The sequence below is a fragment of the Lolium perenne genome, chromosome 4 (genome assembly GCF_019359855.2).
Source record: "Lolium perenne isolate Kyuss_39 chromosome 4, Kyuss_2.0, whole genome shotgun sequence".
NCBI classification, from domain to species: domain Eukaryota; kingdom Viridiplantae; phylum Streptophyta; class Magnoliopsida; order Poales; family Poaceae; genus Lolium; species Lolium perenne.
This window is the reverse complement of record NC_067247.2, coordinates 114,007,531-114,027,950: the sequence shown is the minus strand read 5'-3', so window position 1 is coordinate 114,027,950 and position 20,420 is coordinate 114,007,531. Positions and strand designations below refer to the sequence as shown.

Genomic DNA, 20,420 nt, shown 5'->3' with positions numbered 1-20,420 from the left:
TGTGTGTGCACTTGACCCCATCATGGTATAACCATGGCATGCCAAGTGGTGTTGAACTTCTAATATTCTTGACTGGATTCAGTCTTCTCTACAATGTTAATAGGGCCAGGTGAGTGAACATCAGTTTCAGTCTTCTTTACATTCTTGTTTGACATGCCAATACATACCCTCGGTGTTTTTTCTATACTCGGCAGGCACATGTGAAAGAACCGTAGTTTCCTCTCTTCTTTACAATGTTGACAGGACCAGCTGAAGGAATTGGAGCTGTAGTCTTTTTTACATCGCTGACAGGGCCAGCTGACGAAACCATCGTTTCAGTATCCTTTACTTGCTAACAGGCCCAGCTGAAGGAACCGTAGCTTCAGACTTTACATTCTCGAGAACACCATTATTAGGAGAAAAATTGTACATCCATTGACCTGCACTGGCCCACCATTTGGTAAGCTAGATATTACAGTTTCCTTTTTATTACTGCATGTGATCCTCTGGATGGCATTTGTCGATTTTGGAGGATGAATAACACATTTAGTAGTATGTTTTGACAGTTCCTCTGAACCTAGAACAGAAGATTCAGCGACCCAAACTGAATCTTAGGTAGCTCCCATGCATGCTCCTAACTTTAGTTGCACGTTGTATCATACACCTGGAACAACTTAATCTACACAAAATATGATGAGAGCAAAGGACTACTCAAAAAACTTTGAACACCAAAAAAACTTTCATGGGATCTGTCCTGCTGGGTGCACGTAGAACTGGGCTGCGTAGAGCCAGGCCACACCAAGGAAAAAAAAAATCCTAGTTTGGAGCAGCAACGACACCAAGCTACAAACGAAAATAAATCTGTGGACTTGCCGGATTACTTACAGCCGTGGGAAGCGAAGAACAACATCTGGCTGCAGAGCATACTCATCCAGTCGGAGTGCCCTCCTTGCCGCTCGCCATGCCAAAGTCCTACCTCTCATCCATGGCGGTCACTCGGAGAGTGACTCCTCTCACTCTCCTCTCCTCGCCAAAGTCCAAAGTCACAAGTCACGCACGCGATGCCGCCCGCGGATTCTCACTGGCCTTGTACTTATAAGCTCGATTTGGAGGGAAAATAGGTTGGACTTTTGAGAGGATTAGGTGATCTTTCGATCCAATGCTTCTCCTTTTCTGTTGGTTGGTCCTGTGGATGGCTGAGATGGGCAATCCCACGGATTGATGATGTGGCATGGAAACGAGCAGCCACATAATTGTAGCATTGAGTAGACCAATAGCCTGCTTAACTAATGGGGGTGGAGTACTCTTGTCGCAGTAGCTGCCTTATAAGCTCGGTTTGGAGGGGAAATAGGTTGGAAAATTTGTGAGGGTTAGGGGCTCTTTTGATCCAATGCTTCTCCTTTTCTGTTGTTTGTTCCGTGGACGGCTGAGATGGGCAATCCCACGGATTGATGAAGCGACATGGAGCTCCATAATTGCATCATTGAGGAGACCAATGGCATGGTTAACTATTGGGTGGAGTAGGTAGTCTAGTCGCAATAATAGTCTTATCATTATTTCCGGTGATGTATCCTATGCATCCCAACATTTTGTGTATCCGTGCATCCATCCGATTGTTTGCCCTCGCATTTAGATCGCACACACAGTATAAAGACGTGACTAATTTGCACTTAGACGCCCCCGGAAACAAAGTCAATATGTCAGCGGTGGCTGATCGATGACCACAGCGTGGCCACAACACAACACGTACGGCACCGGTGGACGTGTGATACGGACGCGGAAGCAGATTTAACAGGGTGCGGTAGGCGACCCACCAAATGTGGCGGCCGGCGGCGGCCACGTAACACACAATCTTGCGTGACGGGGCCGAATTAATGTAGATCAGAAATACCTGATCGTACACATATGTGCTGCGACTGGCCGGGTGTGCTAAGCTTTGGCCTTACGGTACACATGTGATGTTGAAGGGCCCTTATGGTTCCATTGATGCTTGCCGGCCGCATGTGTTGTCGTCCCGTCAGCGCGACTTCCGTGCTGTGTGGTGGTACTCCGCGATATATGCTCTTCGGCCGTCCGCAGCCTCTTCATGCTTCTCTGACGGTCTAGTCGGCCTAGGAAGAACAGTAACACGTCAAAGGGTATTTCTTGTAAACATAGAGTAACTTAGTGTCTAAACCGGCGTCACTACAGGAATGGCTCGCTGCGCCGACGGCCGTGGCGTACGCCGACGGCCAAATGTCGGGGCCGTCGGCGTACGTCCGGTCCATGGCAGCAGCCCACCGAGCCCCTCGGCGTATGAAAACCCTCGGCGTAGAGATTGCTACGCCGACGGCCACCCTCGGCGTATTCCCGGCCGTCGGCGTACCACAGGCATATGCTCCGGTCCCGCTCCGGCAGGGACAGCTCGGTCACGGCGTCAGTGAGCCGCCGAGGGGTGGCCTGGCCCTCGGCCCTCTCGTTCTATGCCGACGGTCGCCGATACGCCGAGGGCCACGTGGCTTCTGCCGAGGCCAATCTTCCCCGAGGAGCTACGCCGAGGGTCCCCGTCGGCGTACCGTACGCCGAGGGCTAGGCTCATACGTAGAGATTCCTGTAGTGCGTGTTAGTGCAAATTTTCTACGGTTATAATGATGTGCATACGATTTGGATGCAGGGCTGAGGATTGCCAGATGCACGGATACACAAAATGCTAGGATGCATAAGATACGTCGCTCATCTTCACTTATTTTGGCTATGCGTCTCATCTTCACTTATTTTGGCTATGCGTCCTCATGCGTAGACCTACTCACTCAATCAGGTAAAGCTGGGTAGAAAGATGACCATTGCCTTTGATTTTCTTATTAGTGCTGTCATATGGCCGGGTTGGTGTTGAGTTCTTATTCCAACCATGGACACAAGTATGACCAAGGTGCCTTTGATTGATTTCCTCTTTGTTCCTCAGTCCTCACACAACCATGTTTTTACTTTATCAATGGCTAATGCAACGTACAAGATTAGTAGCTAGATTAATTCCAGATAATGAGTGAGTTTGCTTACATATATTCAGTGGCGTTCAAGAGAAACATAAGTGCAACACACAAGTAGCATCAAGTATACGTCCATATGGCAAGATGAAATTGCAACAAAACTTGACAAAGCTAGCATCAGCAGCTATACATCCATCAGCCAGTAATAAGCTGAAATTGCAATAAAATGTACATTCTTCTTGTCGACTTAAATATGCACAAACCAAATAGTCAAGGGAGTTTGCACATATTTTTAGTGGCCACATAATATGTTTACAAAACTAGCTAGAGCAAAGAGAAGACGAAAGAAGAAAGCTGCGAGCAGTATTGATACTACACTTGTTGTTCAGGAAACACACAGCTATCAACTGAAAGAGCATTGATTGTTCACTACATATCTCACTGGTTTCTTACCATCTACAACAACAACAAAATAAGAAGGCTCAACTGAAAGAGTGTTGATTGCTCATAACATATCTCAACACAACCACTAACCCAGATGTGAATTTTTGAAACACAAACAACCCGTCTGGAGCCTGATGGTCATCTCACAACGGAAGCGGGATGGCCACCACCACAACCGCATGCCGTCAGTGCCCGGACTACTCGTACTAAAGTGGAATGAGGTGAAGTGGCCACCACCTGGGGACAAGGAAGATGCACCTGCAAGGGAATACAGTGGTTGCATCCAGTAAGCACTCAAACCTCCAAAGTTTCCATCTGTATATATAAAAACATGTTAATCTAGAGTTTGACCTGTGATGTATATATATTCCAATGGTTCAGGTTTAAAAGACTGATTTCACAACATTTACGACGAATCACAAACTGCCCACATAGAAACTACAGCTTGGCAAGTAACATAGAACAACTAAGTGTTAGATTTTTGCAGAAAAATGTAACAATCAACCATGTAGCAACATCATCTGTGTAGCGTAATTAAGCAGTATAGACTACATGACGATAAAGCATACTACCATCACTAGTATCTTGCCTTAAAAAGCAAGCATGCGCGTATGCATCTCCAAACTGAATATGCATGCAGACCACAACTATTACTCAAATAGATTAGGCCCTGAACTGTGCCACAAGCGTAAAACCAAAAGATATAGTGCTCACCAAGGAGTCGCCCAAAACATGCCAGCCCATCTCCGTCTCGGCCTCAAGCTTCAACATGAAATCTAACACCACAAGTCAAGAGCCCAGACGACCGAGGTCGGTGAAGCTGCAGACTTGCCAGCCCATCTCCAGGTTGGAATGTCGGCTCGTCCTCATTCATAAGTACCGCCGCTGCCTTGCCCTCCTCGTTGCGTGCCATCTGCTGGAGGGTTTCTGGAGTAGGGTGGTAGTGCCGATGACCAAGACCATTCTAAGCGGCATCAAGTATCAACTACATACATCAAGGGAATGAATGCACAGAGAATATAAGCAACTGGCATAAAATTATAATCAGTGCACAACTACATGACAATACCAGGCCATACACACGATAGACCATTATGACAATGAAAAGATAAGCATTTAAAACTTAATTACCGGCAAAAAAAAAAATCCTCTCATAGGAGACTCGGCAAACTAGAAGGATTGTGGTGCCGAAATCATCTATCCGAATCACCTAGGCTGAAACAGGTGCTCAGAATATCTCAGCTTGAGCTAACTCGATAAAAAAAGGTGTGAATAAGCGTTGGCCTTGTACAGGCATATTATCCAGTTTGGATTATGTAAACCTTTTTTTTTGGCTACCCTTTTCCAGATATTGATAGAACATTCCATTTCTTACTTTCATACTGGTTCTTGGGCCTGCGTAACCACACGTTGCTACTTTACACCCTTAGTCTAGTCATCCCTAGTTTGTTTCCAAATAGGAAAACCTGCAACAATAGCTCTATCTGGTCAGATTACCATTTCAACTAAAGCCTATTCACATGTAGACTATTCTGCAAACACATGTGGCAGCAATATATCTCATCAATGACAGTGCTCTAGTATGTGTATGATTACTGCAATTCGTGTGAACAACATGTTTATGTGAGAAATGCTCACTTGAACCTAGCATGCTGGTGGGGACAGCTCAGGTTCATCTAACATAGCATATTATAAGTAAGAACTACGAAATGACTCATGACAATCACAAGACAAGGTACGAAATTAAGGAAGTGGTAGTAAATGATATATCCCGTAACTGCCACAAACACACACATACAATATATTTAACTTAACCTCAAAAATAGCAATACCAGATGTGAAAATTGAGGGAAAATTACAAAAGCAAAATAATTGTTCCCTCAAAATCTTTCAGAACAACTTCAGAAATAACAGAACACCTACATCAAGATAGCACCACTAGCAACACAATTCAGCAACTGCAGCAACCATACCAAACAACCAGCGCATGGCTAGAACAACACACAAAAACAACCATGAAATGCTAGAGAGAATGTGATTACCTCCACGCCATACATCCTGTACACCTCATACTCCAGGAAGTCCTGGGCGTCCATGTGAAGCAGCTGGGCGCCATCGACAGCGGAGGCATCTCCAACAACATCAGCTGACTGCCGCATTCATCATTGTGCAACATGTGCGACAGATGGTGCAATATTCCCATCAGCTCCTGGCCACCAAAAAAATATACAGGTCAACATGAGCACATTGGAAAAAACGTAAGGACAACTTTTTGGTTCAGTTACAAAGGTCCAAAAAATGTTGCAATTCAAAGACAATATGGCAAATAAATCTACCAATCGATAATAAAGAGGGTTCATAACTGTTAATTCCTCATATTTAACTAGTCCAGGGAAGTACAAGAACAGAACAGGAAAATGAATCAATTCACATTTGGACTATCAAATCATGGCCATGCTCCTAAAAACGTGCGACCGAGACAATCCTCCTTACAAGAAGAGGCAACCTAAAAAATGTGAGCCAACAATGGGTACAACAACAATAATCTAGTATGGGTGTTCTACAAAAAACACGGCTTGGATTGGGAGTTGGTTACCCCTGTACAATTTGCACACATTAACATACTGTATTTATAGCATGTCGCGAATGATGGATGGGATCTTGTAGTGAATAGAATAAATAATATAGAAGATAACACACAAAACTAGCACTTGAAATAGAACTAGAACTGAAGGATTCACTTCTCTATCGCATTAGAGCAGCCCATGTGCACAAACTGGAGGGGATGATGGAAATATCGAGATGGGCAAGTGAAGTGGACCTTGTTGGTGGTTGTCCACGTCAGTGGCAGCAATGAAATCAGAGTTGCCGGAGCAGGACAGACATTGCGCCAGTTGCGCAGCACCACCCTTCATCACAGTATGTGCAGTCTCTTCCCAGCTCGGCACCACCCTTAATCATACTTGGCTATCTTCTATCAATTTCACATTGTGTATGTTAAGAAACTTGTAAACGCCATATATCAAACTAGGAGCCTAGAACTGTAAACTGAAATAATCAAACAAGCCTTCATAACAAAATGAGTGGGCAAACACAGATTTCTACACATGGTACAGAAGAAAGCCGTGCAAAGATGAAGCTGCAGAGATAGCATGCTGGCATTTGCCAAACAGGTGGTCAATTACACGTTATTTCATCCAAAAGATGACCCTTTATAAGTAAATATAATAGCTCTGACCAATCGTTGAAAAAAGAACTCATAGTCATAGGATGTGAAAATCACATCATGAGGTTTAGTTCCTCAGACACAAATTTAGATCTCATCTGGGGCGATAATGCTGAGAAATGAATGCCTCAATTTGGTACTACCAGTTTACTACTAATTCCACAATGTAGAGGAAATAATCTCACCTAACCAATTGAGACATCGCTGCCAGAGGCGAACTTGCCGCCACCATATATCAGCAAAGACGGAGGTTAGTTGTCAAAGCGAAAGGAGCAACGTTGGTGAGCCAAAGTCTGCATACAACAATAGAATTCTGTCAGCTCACGCTAACTTCCGTAGCTCAGTTGCACCACAGGAGAACAAGTATATACAGGACAATTCGAGAAAAACCAATGCAGATCTTTTGGTACATAAAGGAAAGAAAAATGATGCCGATTCAATGCTCTGGTATGTATAAGATCACTGCCATTGGTGTGAACACCTTATTTATGTGCGAAATTCTCACTGGAACCTAGCATGTTGGCGGGGACAACTCAGGTTCATCTACATAGCAAATTATATGTAAAAACTAAGAAATGACTCATGATAATAACAAGATGAGGTTCCCAACAAAGCATTGCCAATCACTGATATTTCTTGTCACTGCCACACACACTCATGCAATTGATATGTTTAACTTAACCTCTAAAAGATGTTGAAAATTTATGGCAACAGAATGACAATTCCCTAAATATCATCCAGAACATATTACTACAGAACCACTTCAGAAATAACATAACAGCTACATCTAGATAGCACTACTAGCAACACAATTCACAAACTGCAACAACCATACCAAACAACCAAGGGATGGCTAGCACAACACACAAACACAGCCATGAAAGCTGGAGAGAATGAGATTACCTCGACGGCATACATGTTGGACTCATGCTCCAGGAAGTATAGGTCGTACACGTGGAGCAGCTAAACACCGTCGGTAGTGGAGGCCTCTCCAGCAACATCAGCAGCCTACCGCATCAGTCATTGCGGAACCCGTCCGACAGTTGGTGCAATATTCCCATCAGCACCTGGCAACTAATTTTTTTTTAAACAAGTCAAAATGTGCTCATTGGAGAAAAAAGACATAAAAACAGTACATGTATATAGCCGACACCAATGTTCCTCGCCAATATAGAACAACAAAAGAGGCCAGCTACACAAAATTCAGGTTGGAGATATACTTAACCCCAAAACCAAAAACAAATGCTCATACAAACATGTTGGTGCCTGCAGTTCACTGGTAAGGGGCCATTTTACGGTTCAGGTACAAACGCAACTCTAAAAATTGATGCGATTCAAGAATGGTATGGCAAATACATTTACCAATTGATAATAAGGAGGGTCATAACTAGTGATTCCTCAGAACCAAAGAGTCCAGGGCAGTACAATAACTGAACAGGAAAATGAATCAATTCATTTAGTCTGTCAAATCAATACAAACGTGCGAACAAAAAATCGGGAGAATCCCCCTCACAAGAAGAGGCAACATAAGAAATGCCATCCAACAATGTCATACAACAACAGCAATCTAGCATGGATGTTCTACAAAAACTGTGGCTTGGTTTGGGAGTTGGTTATCCCTGTACAATTAGCACACATAAACATACTGAAACTATAACACAAGTCGTCACGAATGATAGATTGGATGTTGTAATGAATAGAACAAATAATAACAGATACCACACAAAACTAGCACACTTGAAATAGACCTAGGACTGGAGGATTCACCTCTCTATGGAAGAGCCAGCTGGTTGAAGAAAGCCAATAGCAGCCATGGCCTTGGGTCCTCAGCTAGGTGCTCGCACGCCTCTCAGCTCTTGGACCAGGGAAGCCCCGAGCAGGGGCACATGGCGTAGAGGTGACGCCTAGCACATGTCTCCCTGCTCTCTTTCTCTCCAGCGAGCCGATGTGGTTGTCACCCTCCAGCGAGCTGCACATGTCTCCCTGCTCTCTTTCTCCCCACATCAACTCGCTGTGGTGTTGTTGCAGGTGGTGAAACTGCCACTTATTTTGGAGTTGCTCGTCCCTGTTGTACAAATAGCACACATTAACATACTAAATTTGTTTCCCTCACAATAAATATACTGAAATCGGATTATTGGAGAATGTATGATGAAGAAGATAGAGAGATAAACTAAAGTAGGGGCCTATCTTTTTCCCCTTCCAGAGAAACTAAAGTTGGTGGAGGTCTGCAAGAAGTAGCATTACCCAGACATCGGAGTGGCCCGAAATGGCACTCACACCATACCCAAGTTCTATTGATGGCACTCACAACAATAGTACTGCAAGGGCATGTACTCGCACAAGAGAGCAAGCAATGGATAATTGGACGGAGCAAGTCAACATGGCAAAGTATTAGTTAGAGAATCTAGCTAATTATCCAATGAGAGAATTCTCTAATCATTTTTGTTAGTGCTAAAATGTTAACTAAATTGGAAAGAAATTTGTCAAGCGTTCCCCTCTAATAACCGAACACCCAAACTCCCATACCAAAACAGAATCGCATCAGAGCAGCCCATGTGCGTAAAAGGGAGGGGCTGATAGAAATATCGAGATGGGCAAGTGAAGTGGACCTTGTTCGTGGTTGTCCACGTCCTCAGTGGCACTGAAATCAGAGTTGCTGGGGCGGTGCCGAAAGTGCGCCACTTGAGCAGCACCACTATTCATCACAGTATGTGCCACCTCTGCCCAGCTTGCATCAACTACTTCACGGCAGATACAATTTGAGAAGTGTAGTTTAATGTGTCTTGGTGCCGCATCCAAGATACTCGAATATTCAGGTCCACAAAGCTGTGTAGATGACAGTATCCTGCCTTGTACATCCTATTTTCCTATGAATGCACGACCATCTCGCTATATTTTATTTCTAGCCCATAGCTCCACCTGCACAAGCGACACGACTATCAACATATATGAGGTAAATAACTGCACTACCAGAAACAACCAAAATAGGGGAACTGAATATAGCTCTATAGGCTAGTTCAAATACTCTTCTTGTTTCACACAGGTAGCTAACTCTAGTACCATAGAAAACAACCTCTACGGCAGATGAACATTTTTATAAGTACATACCAGAATATATGGTCAGGAAACTAGATGAATTTGCATCAATGCTAACTGCTAAAATATGGCATACATACAGAAAGGCATGTAAAATTAACAAAAATTGTAGTTGAATCACACAAATAAGTTTGTTGAGATTAAACCCATTCTTAGTTAGTTTTCATAAACAAAAGTCCTTCAAGAACGTAAGAGCAATTATTTAGTGCGAACAGAGTAAACTCAACAACCAAAATACTAATCAACCTACAAAGAACTACATTGTATGGAAGAAAACATCGTGATATGGACGCTACTTTGATGCACATAGTGAAAGAGATCTTTCTCAACAAAAAAAAGCAGCACAAGGTACCAAATCCAAATTCCCTGTCTGTTGTAAGAAAGTTAATTCCTCAAGAATGTCTGAAATTCCAGTTGGCAAGAACATTACTCTTTGCAAGAAAGCGTGTAAAATCAGGCAATTTACACAACTACAAATGTTGTTTGGTGCCAAAGCTGCTGAAAGAAAAGGACAAATCAAATGGACATAAATAACCATGACTAGGAGATATAGTCCTTAAAGTTTCTAGTCCATGGTAGCCATGTTGTTATTGACACACTGTGTGGCCAGCTTATGCAGGAGGCATGTACCAGTCACACCGAATGGCAAGAATTTGCCAGCTTATGCAGGAGACACACCGAATGGCAAGAATTAGGGTTCAAGTCTCTCTTCCTTACGAAAGCAAAACCATTCAACCAGGTAAGGTATTAGGCTCTGAAGGCCAGTATATTGGGTTGAGCAACCTATTCGCAATCTTCGGACCCTTATCCTACCCAAGCTATTTACATTTATCTTACAACACTACATGCTTGATGTTTTTAATGAGCACTTCCATACGCTCTATAGTCAATATCAACATCCTAGTTATATAAATATAATAATATCAAAACATTGATCTCGCAACATGTAAAAACAGTCTTAGATCACAGAAAAAAATAATATCAACACATTAATCTCGCCTAGTAAACAGTTTTAGATTAGATTGATGTGCATGTACCATAAAATTCTAGCATCTTATCCAACAGATGCACTTATCAAATTATCTAGCGAGCTAAATTTCAAGGACTTCATCCACAACATGTAGTAAACTATAAATATTAAAAGGCATGCACGTATGATTTTGAAGTCAACTTAGCACACTCTTAAAGGTAAGTCTTTTATGTGGTTGAACTAACAAAACAGAGATAAATATTGAAAAGAGAAGACACACAAAGTTTCCTAACGAACATTTGGATTTGACTCATGTTTCAGGAGTCAAAATCAAATCAAGAACAGAAAAGATTCTCAAGCTTTTCCTTTAGAATGATAATTTCTGTCATCAAGGAAGGAAACTGGCCCAGAATCCCACATTACAAGAATCGTATTCATGTTACCTATGTAATGCTTTGCAGATATTTTTGAGGACAGATGTACTTCATCTGCACGGACACTAAGTTCATCACTGCATCACCACATAGACAGAGAGAGCTAGAAAAACATCTTACGTTGTGAGCACATTTACGGTGCCCCTAAATTATTATTAACCGTCTATTATTTGAGATCCAATGGTAGAGGATTACTGGTACTCGAAGGAGTTATCGCCGAAAATACCCCAATGCACGGAAAGTTAGCCACGTCGTTCGATGCCGGAGTTACCACCGCTGCCGTCTTGAAACATAAGCATGTGTTTCGCTGTACACAATTCATACGATTGATACTATAGACTGTAGTACTGCATGGTCTTCCTCGTCAGAAGAAGATTGTTTTAATAACCATAAAATACCCCTATGGATCAACGAATAGATTTGACCGATACTCCTTATCACCCAGGTGGAGTACCAGGGTATTATAAAATTGCTCTCTGTTGTTAATACTTGAAAATTGCATAAAACAAGGTCAAGCCCCTACATAATTAATCAACTCAAAGAGAAAAAGAAGAACGATTTTTTTTTTTTTGGCAAGAACTGATGCAGGAGGGGAATAGGAGCTCACTCGACAGCTTGTTGGGGAGGTGTCCGTCAGCGGCAGTTCGGAGCGGTGGCCGGGGGCAGGAGGCCGGGGGCGTGGTGGCGGGCGGCATCTCGGGGAGGTGGTCGGGGAAGTCGGCGACAAAAGCTCCCCGTGAACGCCGGCATCAGACCCGCCACCTCGAGCATTTGCTGGCCCCGCTCCTCCCACCGGCCGTGGCCGGTGGCCGTACAATTTTGCGTCGCCATACTCGTCCCCACCGGAGGAGGGGACCCAGGGAGGCGGCCCTTCCGACGTTGGGGTCCCAGCCGGCGCGCGGGGTGATCTGTTCACCGGGGCGGCGAGCTGCATCGGGAGTTGGGTAGCCAGGATCGAGCGCACGGACTAGGACTCGTCGGGGGTGCTGCAGATCGAATATTCTTCGCCATGTAGTTGGTGGAGAAGGAGGAAGTGGTGTCGGGGAGGGGCTCAGCAGCGCGAGCCATCGCCGGAGCCAGCCGGAATCGGGCGGCGCAAAAGGGATCGCGAGCGCTGGGTTGCTTTGCGCGTGCGTATTGTAGACGAATCGACTATACCATGGTTCTCCGGCAATAATACCCCGCGTGCCTGCCACCAGCTAGAGTAGTAGCAGTACTTTTTTTTTTTGACCTGAGTAGTAGCAGTACTTGATTTGGAGTAAAGTAAATCAAGCGACGCATCGGTAAAAGGGATGGGATTTATTTGCATGCATGTCATCAATTGTACATGGGTAAATATAGTCCACAATTCATGTGTGCTTACACTCTATAGAATTTGCAAAACCAAATTCAAAAAACACGCGGAGGAAAATAAAAAAGACAAATCCAACATGAATAGTGTCAAAAAAGACAAAAAACAAATTGACACTATTCATATTGCAATTTGTCCTTTTTTGTTTCTTTGTGTATTTCGGTTTTTGTTATGGAAGTTGCGGAAATTTGAGAGGACTTATAAATCTACTTTGATTTTTTGTTGTGGAATTTACGGAAATTTGAGAGGACTTATACACACCCCAAAATTTACTTTGATTTTTTTTACACTTATAAATCTGAAATTTTCAGAAGTGGTATAGTACGATATCATGGAATGTGTGGTATCACTAGATATTTTCCCAATATATCATCAATTGTTGTACTAGCATGGTCTTGCTTATACCAACTAGCTAGTTGAGTCACATGCACCCATCATCGATCACGATTCTCCTAGCTAGACTTGAGAGTGTGACTAGACGGCCGACAACCGTGGGGAGCAATCGACTAGGCCGCGTGTAGATCGAGCGTCCCCACCTCCCGCCGGCAACGATGGTGGCGGGGCATGAGCGCGGGGACGGCCAGATAGGCCGCGGCGGAAGGTCCTCCGCTCGTTCACGGCGAGAAGACAGAGGTGGAGAAGATCAAGTTCGACGCGGCGCGCATCCGCAGTTCGTGCCCGGGGACTACCTCGACAACGCGTAGCTGGAGCGCTTCCTCCCGCAGCTTGGCGTGAACGCGAGGCTCGCGCTGGGCGACTTCATCGAGGAGCGCGACCTCGACACGGTGGTTGGCCTCGTCTTGCGCTCGAGCTAGGGCGACGCGGACAAGGCCGACGAATTGCGGCACATCGCGGATTAGCAGGGCCGGGTGTTTGTCGACGTCGGCAGCGACACGGAGTGACGTGGCCACTCCGACGCGCCGCCGCCATGGTACAGGGCTCCGGTGAGTATCCCGGAGCCGATTTTGTGTTCTAGGTTGCCGTGGCGGCAGATCTTTTGCTCGAAATTTGCTAATTCGGCTTGCTTTTTGTGTAAATGTAGTTGAATTTACGCATGAACTATAGAAATGAAATGCAATTCCGCGCGCCTTTTTAAAAAATATGCTGTTCTATATGGCGTTCATTTTCTTCTTGTTGTTGTTTGTACATGAATTCTATTTCATGTGCAATCGAAAACAAGTTCAGGCAGCGAACAAATAAATAAATAAAAAACAAGTTCAGCCAAAACAGGGTTTCGTTGCGCGCGCGTGTGAAGTGAGCTAGCTGGTAATTAATGTACAGTACTGGTGTTTAGTTTTCGAATGCAACGAAAAATTAAGCCCACCGATTTGACCTGTTCATTTTCTTCTTGTTGTTGTTTGTACTGTACATGAAAACGTCAGGGATCGATCAGACCCATAAGAAACACGTCTCCTTGGTTGCTAGTACGCTTGATCGATGTACAGCGAGGCGAGGGAGAGCCCAAAAAAAAAAATATCAAGACGAACGGGTCCTTGGATTGGTCGTGCGAGCGAGCGGAAACGTGACGAGAGAGAGATATGGACGACTCACCGCGCGTACGTGAATTGAATGGGCAAGTTGATTAACTCTTTTTTTTTTTTGCGAATTAGGCAAGTTGATTAACTCGGGCGCGCATGCCGCCGTGCGTGCTGCGTTTGAGGGACAGCTGTCAATGATTCCACGAATTAATTAACTGTATGGATCGGAAGCGGATCCATCCATCCGCCCGCCCGCCCGGTACCCACGTCGGTGACCGATCAAGCGCAGGAAACGTGTAGCTCGCCGATCGATCGTTTCCGGTGTGGTTGCGTTCTCGCTCGATCGACATGGGAACACGTGAGCGTTTTGGACTCGGTTTGCTAGCTACGGATCTGAATGCGCACATCTCCAACGGTCTGCGTTTCGTACTCTTCTTTCCGCAACGACGTCAGTAGGAATCTCAGCGGCGTAGGTGAGGAATCTGCCAAGGTGGGCAGCGGCAAATCAGCCGTAAGACGGCCGACGAGGCGGAGAGGCAAGTTGCTCCCGTCAGTACTTTCTCCGTTCAAAAGACAGGATCAGCTTTCTATTTCAACCAGCAATCTCCCGGTTCGAACTTCGAAACCGAGCCCGATCCAGTCTAGGATCTCCGTGCCTATATCTTTGCACCCAGCAACGCGCTCCAGCACAATCGTACTGTTTATTTGTGTTCATTGTACGCTACAATGTACATGAAGACCACAAACAAGACGGGATTTATGCCAAATCATAAGAGGTTATGCAGGCCAACCCGCCTCCCTGAGATTCCAGGTGACCTTATATCAGAGATCCTCGTTCGCCTCCCGGTGAGATCGCTCCTGCGGTTCAAGTCGGTGTGCAGGACCTGGCACGCCACCATCTCCGGCCGATCCTTCATCAGCACGCACCTCCGGCGCTCATTCTCCGACCACCGGCGCCACCCGTCCTTCCCGATCAGCCCGGATTTACAGCAAAAAAAGAGCCAAACAAAATCGACTATACCGATGGCGTAAGGGTCAAGACAACGCGAGGCTCGTGTACACGCTGGACCTCCAACGAGACTCCGCTCCAGTGCAAGTCTACATGCTTGGGCATTGCAACGGACTCGTGCTAATTCCCACGGACACCAAGATGTACGTCCTCAACCCCTCCACCAGGGAGCTTCTCACGCTGCCCGAGAGCACCCGCGAAATGCTCTCGCCATCCTCCATATTCCGCTCCATCGTCGGCCTTGGTCTCGATCCGTCTACAAACAACTACAAGGTTGTCCGGTTCTTTTCCTATCCATCAGATCTGTCCCGCATGGGAATGGAGATATGTACGATCACTGAAACTGCCAGAGCCTGGAGGAGCCCCGTTGCAGATCCACCGTACCCTATTTCCGATTACCAAACCGCTACATTCTTCCAAGGCTCTCTTTTTTGGACCCTCGACGAGCTTATTCTCATGCCACCCCCGGAGTGCCGATTGCTTCGCTTCTGCTTAAAAGACGAAGTATTTAGCTTTGTTATGCACCCTCCATGCCCTGGTCTTGACGACGGCGATGAATTCACCTTAAATGTGCTAGACGGTGAATTGTGCCTAGCTCAGTTTGACTCTTCGCAGCGGATGGTGATGTGGATGACAAATGACGCCGTGAACCCACAGTGGGATCGCCGATACGTCCTTCATATTGAGCCCTCCCTCACCATAGCAATTTCACACCATGGGTTGCTTTTGGTGGATCGGCATCGTGTCTTCCAGTATGATTTCCAAAGTCAGAAAACAGAGGATGTGGCTCGCTTGGATGGCCTAAAGTATGATGGACCTGGGTCAAGCACCATAAAGTATGTGCATCGATGCACTTGCTTTGTCGATGTAGTTCCTTGCATCGAGAGTCTCATTGCCATAGACAGTGCAGTGTGATAGGCCTGAATTGTTTTTTTTTTCTCTCTCAAAACGATAGGCGTGGTTTGTGGATCTTTGATCGTGTAATAGTTTAAAAACATTATGTATATGTATTGTGGTTTGAATATTTATTCGTTCAACCTTCGGTGGTTGTATGTTTGTTTCGGGCTTTAATTAAGTAGCAAATGACGGATTCAATGAAATGTTGGCCAATCCAAAGTCATGCAGACGTTGTAACCAGATCACTTGATGGGCATAGTTCTGTTTACCTACGCTCCAATTTTATAAAATCTGTCGATCGTGATTACTTTTGATTGCCATCTTGGGAAGAAGTAACGGAGGAAAAATTGTTTCAGCAGCTGCTTGAGTTTCCATGAAAATGGTGGCTGCTGTTTCCACATCCCAAATGCCTCGCCATTTTCATCTAGACTCAAAGCGGCTAATTCAGCACATCAAGCGTCAAGGTCTACTGCCATCGTCCGGCTGGAGTAACGCAGCTTCGGACCGACCGATCACGTCTTCTTCGTCCATGGCCGGCAGAGACGTTTCTGCGCGTGGGTACCTGCTGTCTCGGGGTTTTCGCTAAAGGTCGGGAAAAAGTTTGGGTTAGTTTCCGAATTTCCGTAGTGGTTGGGTTCTTTCCAGGATCTAGTAGGACTCGGTTTGCTGGATCTTAATCCGTGCATCTATATAAGCACGTATTGGGCAAAGTTTTTTCAAATCCCACCTGGACCTTTGGTAGAACCGCTAAAGCTAGGCGGCGGCGGCGAGAAATAAAACAAGCGTGTGTGGCGTCCGGCGAGGAAAAGGGAGATGGAGGGGGAGGGGAGGTCTGGGATGCTCATGGCCATGGCGCAGCAGTCTGGGTTTCGTTCTTTCCGCAACGACAGGAGGAATCCCAGCGGCGCAGGTGAAGAATCTGCCAAGGTGGGCAGCGGCAAATCAGCCGAGAAGACGGCCGAGGAGGCGGAGATGGCTGACGAGGCGGAGACATTTGCTGCCCATCGTAGACTTTGGGAATATAAACGGGGGGAAACCTGTGGTTCCTTCACAGACACAAGTGAGTAAGTTTTTTTCCTTGATCAAACTTGAGGAAGAGATCAGTCTACTTAATTTGCTTCTTATCTCTGGTGCTAGTTCATGCATGTTAATTCACACCAAGTGAATCAAGTTTTATTTCACAATCAGGACGTTCAGCGTACTTTCAGTATAGCACATACAGAGTAGCTAAGAAATACACTTTGTTTTCTAATCTCTTACTAGTTCTCAACTTCCAATCCATACGTGCGGAATTAACTTATCTACAACCTCAACACCAGCAGAGCTAGCTCATTATAATCTGATAAACACTCAATACATAAACATCTATATATTATCTTGGAAATCCCCCCCCCCCCCCACCCCCCCCCACAACTACGTTAACCATAATCCATGTTCTCACATGTTCTTCTACAACGTAAACGCCTAGAATGACATGAAATCCCCTTAATTTCCTGCTTATCTAGTTCTGCTTCATGGATGCTAATTTCAAACATACGCTCGCTCTTCTTCGGTGCAGCGCGTCTCAGCTCTATGCAGTTTACACACTACACGCCTGGATGCGTGCAACACAGCAGTTTCTCTTCCACCCCGGAAACCTTGCAGATCTTCTCCATCAAACTCACAAGACTTGATGGCGGGCTTGAGTTTCCATTGTCTGTGTATGGCGTGGTTGCCATACGAGACATGGTGGATCGCAACCGAAACATTCTCTTCTCTCGGGATATCAGCGAGGCCCAGGAACTTAAAGAGAGTGTATGTACTGCTACTTCTTGGTTTTCGTTTTGTATTTCTCGATTGCATGCTGCTGATTGATGATTTGCTTGCAGGATCCCTTTCTGCACTTGATTGGTCCGTCCCGCGCAATCCTGTTTACGCATCACGTTGGCATCGAAATCCAACTAAGAGTAGCAGGCACGGCAGGATCTCAAGATAGGGCGTTAATCAGTTATGCGCGCCGTTACAGCGGAGGATACGGTCCCAGCGTTACAAGCCTTTGCTTCAAGAACATCTTGTGCACGCTAGAGTTGCGCTCGCAGCCAGTAAAACGAACGGTCCAGGCCACTATCTTGGGTGTCCAAGTTACCATGGACGATGGGTCATGGCCTTTAAAATATGGCGGCCTAGTTGCTTGTTCCCCACTATCAGGGGAAATTGTGGTCACTGATGGTGTAATCACTCGTAACATTGATCCTCCATCCAGCCAGATTGTGCTGCTTGATTCGATGGATAAATCAATACTGAAAGGCGATGATGGTTATGTACATCTGTGGAGGCAAGTTGTTTCCGTAGAACTTCGAGGAGGGCTGGACCTTGTCATACAAGCCTACTCCAAATCTGGTGATATCGCTGCAGAAACATGCGTCCGTTTCATGACACAAGTTTGCAACATAAGCCAGAAGAAATGCACCCTTGGTGATGCTGAGGTAACTTTTACTGTTGCCTGGTCCCGTGTTCCTGACGATTACGTTTGATCGATACGCTAGGCGGTGTGTTTGAAGCTTCCAGCTAGGAGAGTTCATTGTGATGTAATGGAGTTTGGTTGTATTTCTGAATCGTTAGCTATTTAATATGTCCAGCTGTATTGACGACTAGAACTTTTGCCGTCCATTGTGATATGCATGGACAGCTAGCTTGTTTGCATGTTTTCAGACCGGTAGTCTAAGTTATCTTGTGTGAGATTTGGTGGTTTTGTCATGACAACTTGTAGGTGTCAGCCAGATAGTCATTCTGTCAGTACTCCAAAGAATGAACATACATTTCACACGCCAGCCTAGTCAACATTCTTAGGTCAGTTTTCTAGACTAAAATGGACAAAACTGCGTGCATTACTCTCTTCTCGAATTTAGAAATAGAAAAAAAATACATAACTGCCGATAGGTGCAGTCAAAGCTTACTGAGTTAAAATAAAACGTTGGCATTTTTTTATATAGAAGAAAACTCCGCGTGTGCCCTCAAGAATCGAACCAGGTGGATGGCGTTCGCTCCCGCACATCTAACCAGCATAGCGACGCTCTGTTCTCTTCTTGAGTTTGAAAATACAGTACAAAAATTGCAGGTGGATAAAGTCTTATAACGTGTTATATGATTTTTAGTCAAGTGTAACAGACTCTTCCTGCAGAATTCTTTCACAAAGAAAGGTGAATGACAAAAAAAAAGATTCAAAATTAATTATGTAAACTCTTAATTCAGCCTCTCAAATGCAATCTTGTTAATAACATCTTTCTGGACATATGAACCAAAACGTCTACCACGGCATCATCACGATTAGCAAGACTGAAAATATGAATGGGTGTTTTCTGCAAGTTCATCAAACGTGTTTCTCTCCGCCTATATCTTCACGATTGTGGGAGAAAATTGCATATTGCTACCACAATTGCGGCTAGGGCTTCAGAAAACTACCACTTTTGAGGTGAACTTCAAAAAACTACCACTTTTGAGTTTAATGATTTCAGAAAACTACCAGTTATGTGTAATACTCGGTTTGGCCCATTTGATCAACTTTGGCCCACCTTGTTGCTGACGTGGCTCGCGGAGATGGTCGTGTGAGGAACGCCGTTAACGGCGCTGCTGTCCAAATTGAGGCGCGGAGTGAGGACGCGTCTGTGCACCTAGGTCATGGCACGAGGGGAAGGAGGTGGCGGCGGCACAGGCAGCCTTGGCGGCGCGGTCACCGGAGAAGACGGCGATGCCGGAAGTTGTGCCGACGGCGGTGGAGATTGTAGCGGAGGCCCAGGTGGCGGCCAGCTGCCCCGTTGCAATTTGGGAGAGGAGGGGGAGATCTGCGGGAGCTCGAACCCGCCCGGCTCCTACTTGCAGCTCCCGCCGGCGGCGAGCACCGTCGCGCTGTTGATGGCACCGGAGAGCTCGCGGTGGACCACTCCTGCCGCTAGTTACAGGTAAACCACATTCCACCCATTCTCTGCTTTAATTTTGTTCATTAGGTTTGTAAAATAGGAATCTGAATATTGTTTTCAAATTCTGTAGCTTGGATGACGAAGTGTGGTCAGTCAGATTGGAATTTGAGGGTAGTGAACACATGGTGATGAATATTGGGAAGTCTGACATCACGTTGCATTTGCTAAATTTAATTGAGAGAAAGGGCTATGGAATTAGAGATTCCATGTACTGTTTGCTAGTAGATACAAATGGTGTGCCAGGGTATGAGTTGTTAGATGGAATGGGTAAGGTGCTGCAAATGTTGGGAATATATGAGCAGAAGCATGCAGTTACAGTCATAGTTATGAAGGGAAAGAATAAGCCAACGTCTAGCATGATCAGTGCTATTGCTGTTGAAAATTCTTATTCACTGTATGATGATGAATTGTCATACCTTGGCAGCAGGCAGAATATTTGTGTTGAAGAAAACAAGGCAGATTGTTTATCAAATTCGGATGAGGATTTGTTTGCTCAAGATTATGATACACAACTTAGGGAAGAGAAGATTGAGTTGAGCCAGAAGTTAATAGAGATGAAAAAGAGGAGGCAACAACCGGATGAGCATATAGAAGGAGATACAGATGTTGAT

General features: G+C 45.2%; 2 protein-coding genes and 2 long non-coding RNA genes across 4 annotated transcripts; 2 read left to right on the top strand and 2 right to left on the bottom strand.

Annotated features, from left to right (window-relative positions):
- Nucleotides 1–3,239: 3,239 nt before the first annotated feature.
- On the bottom strand, nucleotides 3,240–5,594 carry LOC127293674 (uncharacterized). Its single transcript, XR_007846024.2, has 3 exons — nucleotides 5,432–5,594; nucleotides 4,104–4,374; nucleotides 3,240–3,647 (listed from the first exon to the last, which is right to left on the bottom strand). It is a non-coding gene; the product is annotated as an uncharacterized lncRNA (long non-coding RNA).
- A 627-nt stretch (nucleotides 5,595–6,221) lies between these two features.
- LOC127293675 (uncharacterized) lies at nucleotides 6,222–9,531 on the bottom strand. Its single transcript, XR_007846025.1, has 5 exons — nucleotides 9,228–9,531; nucleotides 8,383–8,680; nucleotides 7,519–7,689; nucleotides 6,801–6,908; nucleotides 6,222–6,363 (listed from the first exon to the last, which is right to left on the bottom strand). It is a non-coding gene; the product is annotated as an uncharacterized lncRNA (long non-coding RNA).
- A 5,566-nt stretch (nucleotides 9,532–15,097) lies between these two features.
- LOC127347094 (F-box protein At3g07870-like) lies at nucleotides 15,098–15,871 on the top strand. The gene has a single exon (XM_051373321.2). It carries the CDS (start codon nucleotides 15,098–15,100, stop codon nucleotides 15,869–15,871), a length of 774 nt encoding a protein of 257 aa, XP_051229281.2.
- Nucleotides 15,872–16,825: 954 nt separating this feature from the next.
- On the top strand, nucleotides 16,826–18,366 carry LOC127347093 (uncharacterized). The gene is made up of 3 exons (XM_051373320.1): nucleotides 16,826–16,913; nucleotides 17,412–17,647; nucleotides 17,722–18,366. The coding sequence occupies exons 1-3, from the start codon at nucleotides 16,826–16,828 to the stop codon at nucleotides 18,364–18,366; spliced, it is 969 nt and encodes a 322-aa protein (XP_051229280.1).
- Nucleotides 18,367–20,420: the final 2,054 nt, after the last annotated feature.

What these genes read in the sequence shown, in the direction of transcription:
- LOC127347094 (XM_051373321.2), top strand. Translation starts at nt 15,098, where the DNA reads ATGTACGTCCTCAACCCCTCCACCAGGGAGCTTCTCACGCTGCCCGAG.
- LOC127347093 (XM_051373320.1), top strand. Translation starts at nt 16,826, where the DNA reads ATGGCTGACGAGGCGGAGACATTTGCTGCCCATCGTAGACTTTGGGAA. An exon ending in TGGTTCCTTCACAGACACAA is followed by an intron (nt 16,914 to 17,411) that starts GTGAGTAAGTTT and finishes TCTTCGGTGCAG; the next exon opens with CGCGTCTCAGCTCTATGCAG. An exon ending in CCCAGGAACTTAAAGAGAGT is followed by an intron (nt 17,648 to 17,721) that starts GTATGTACTGCT and finishes ATTTGCTTGCAG; the next exon opens with GATCCCTTTCTGCACTTGAT.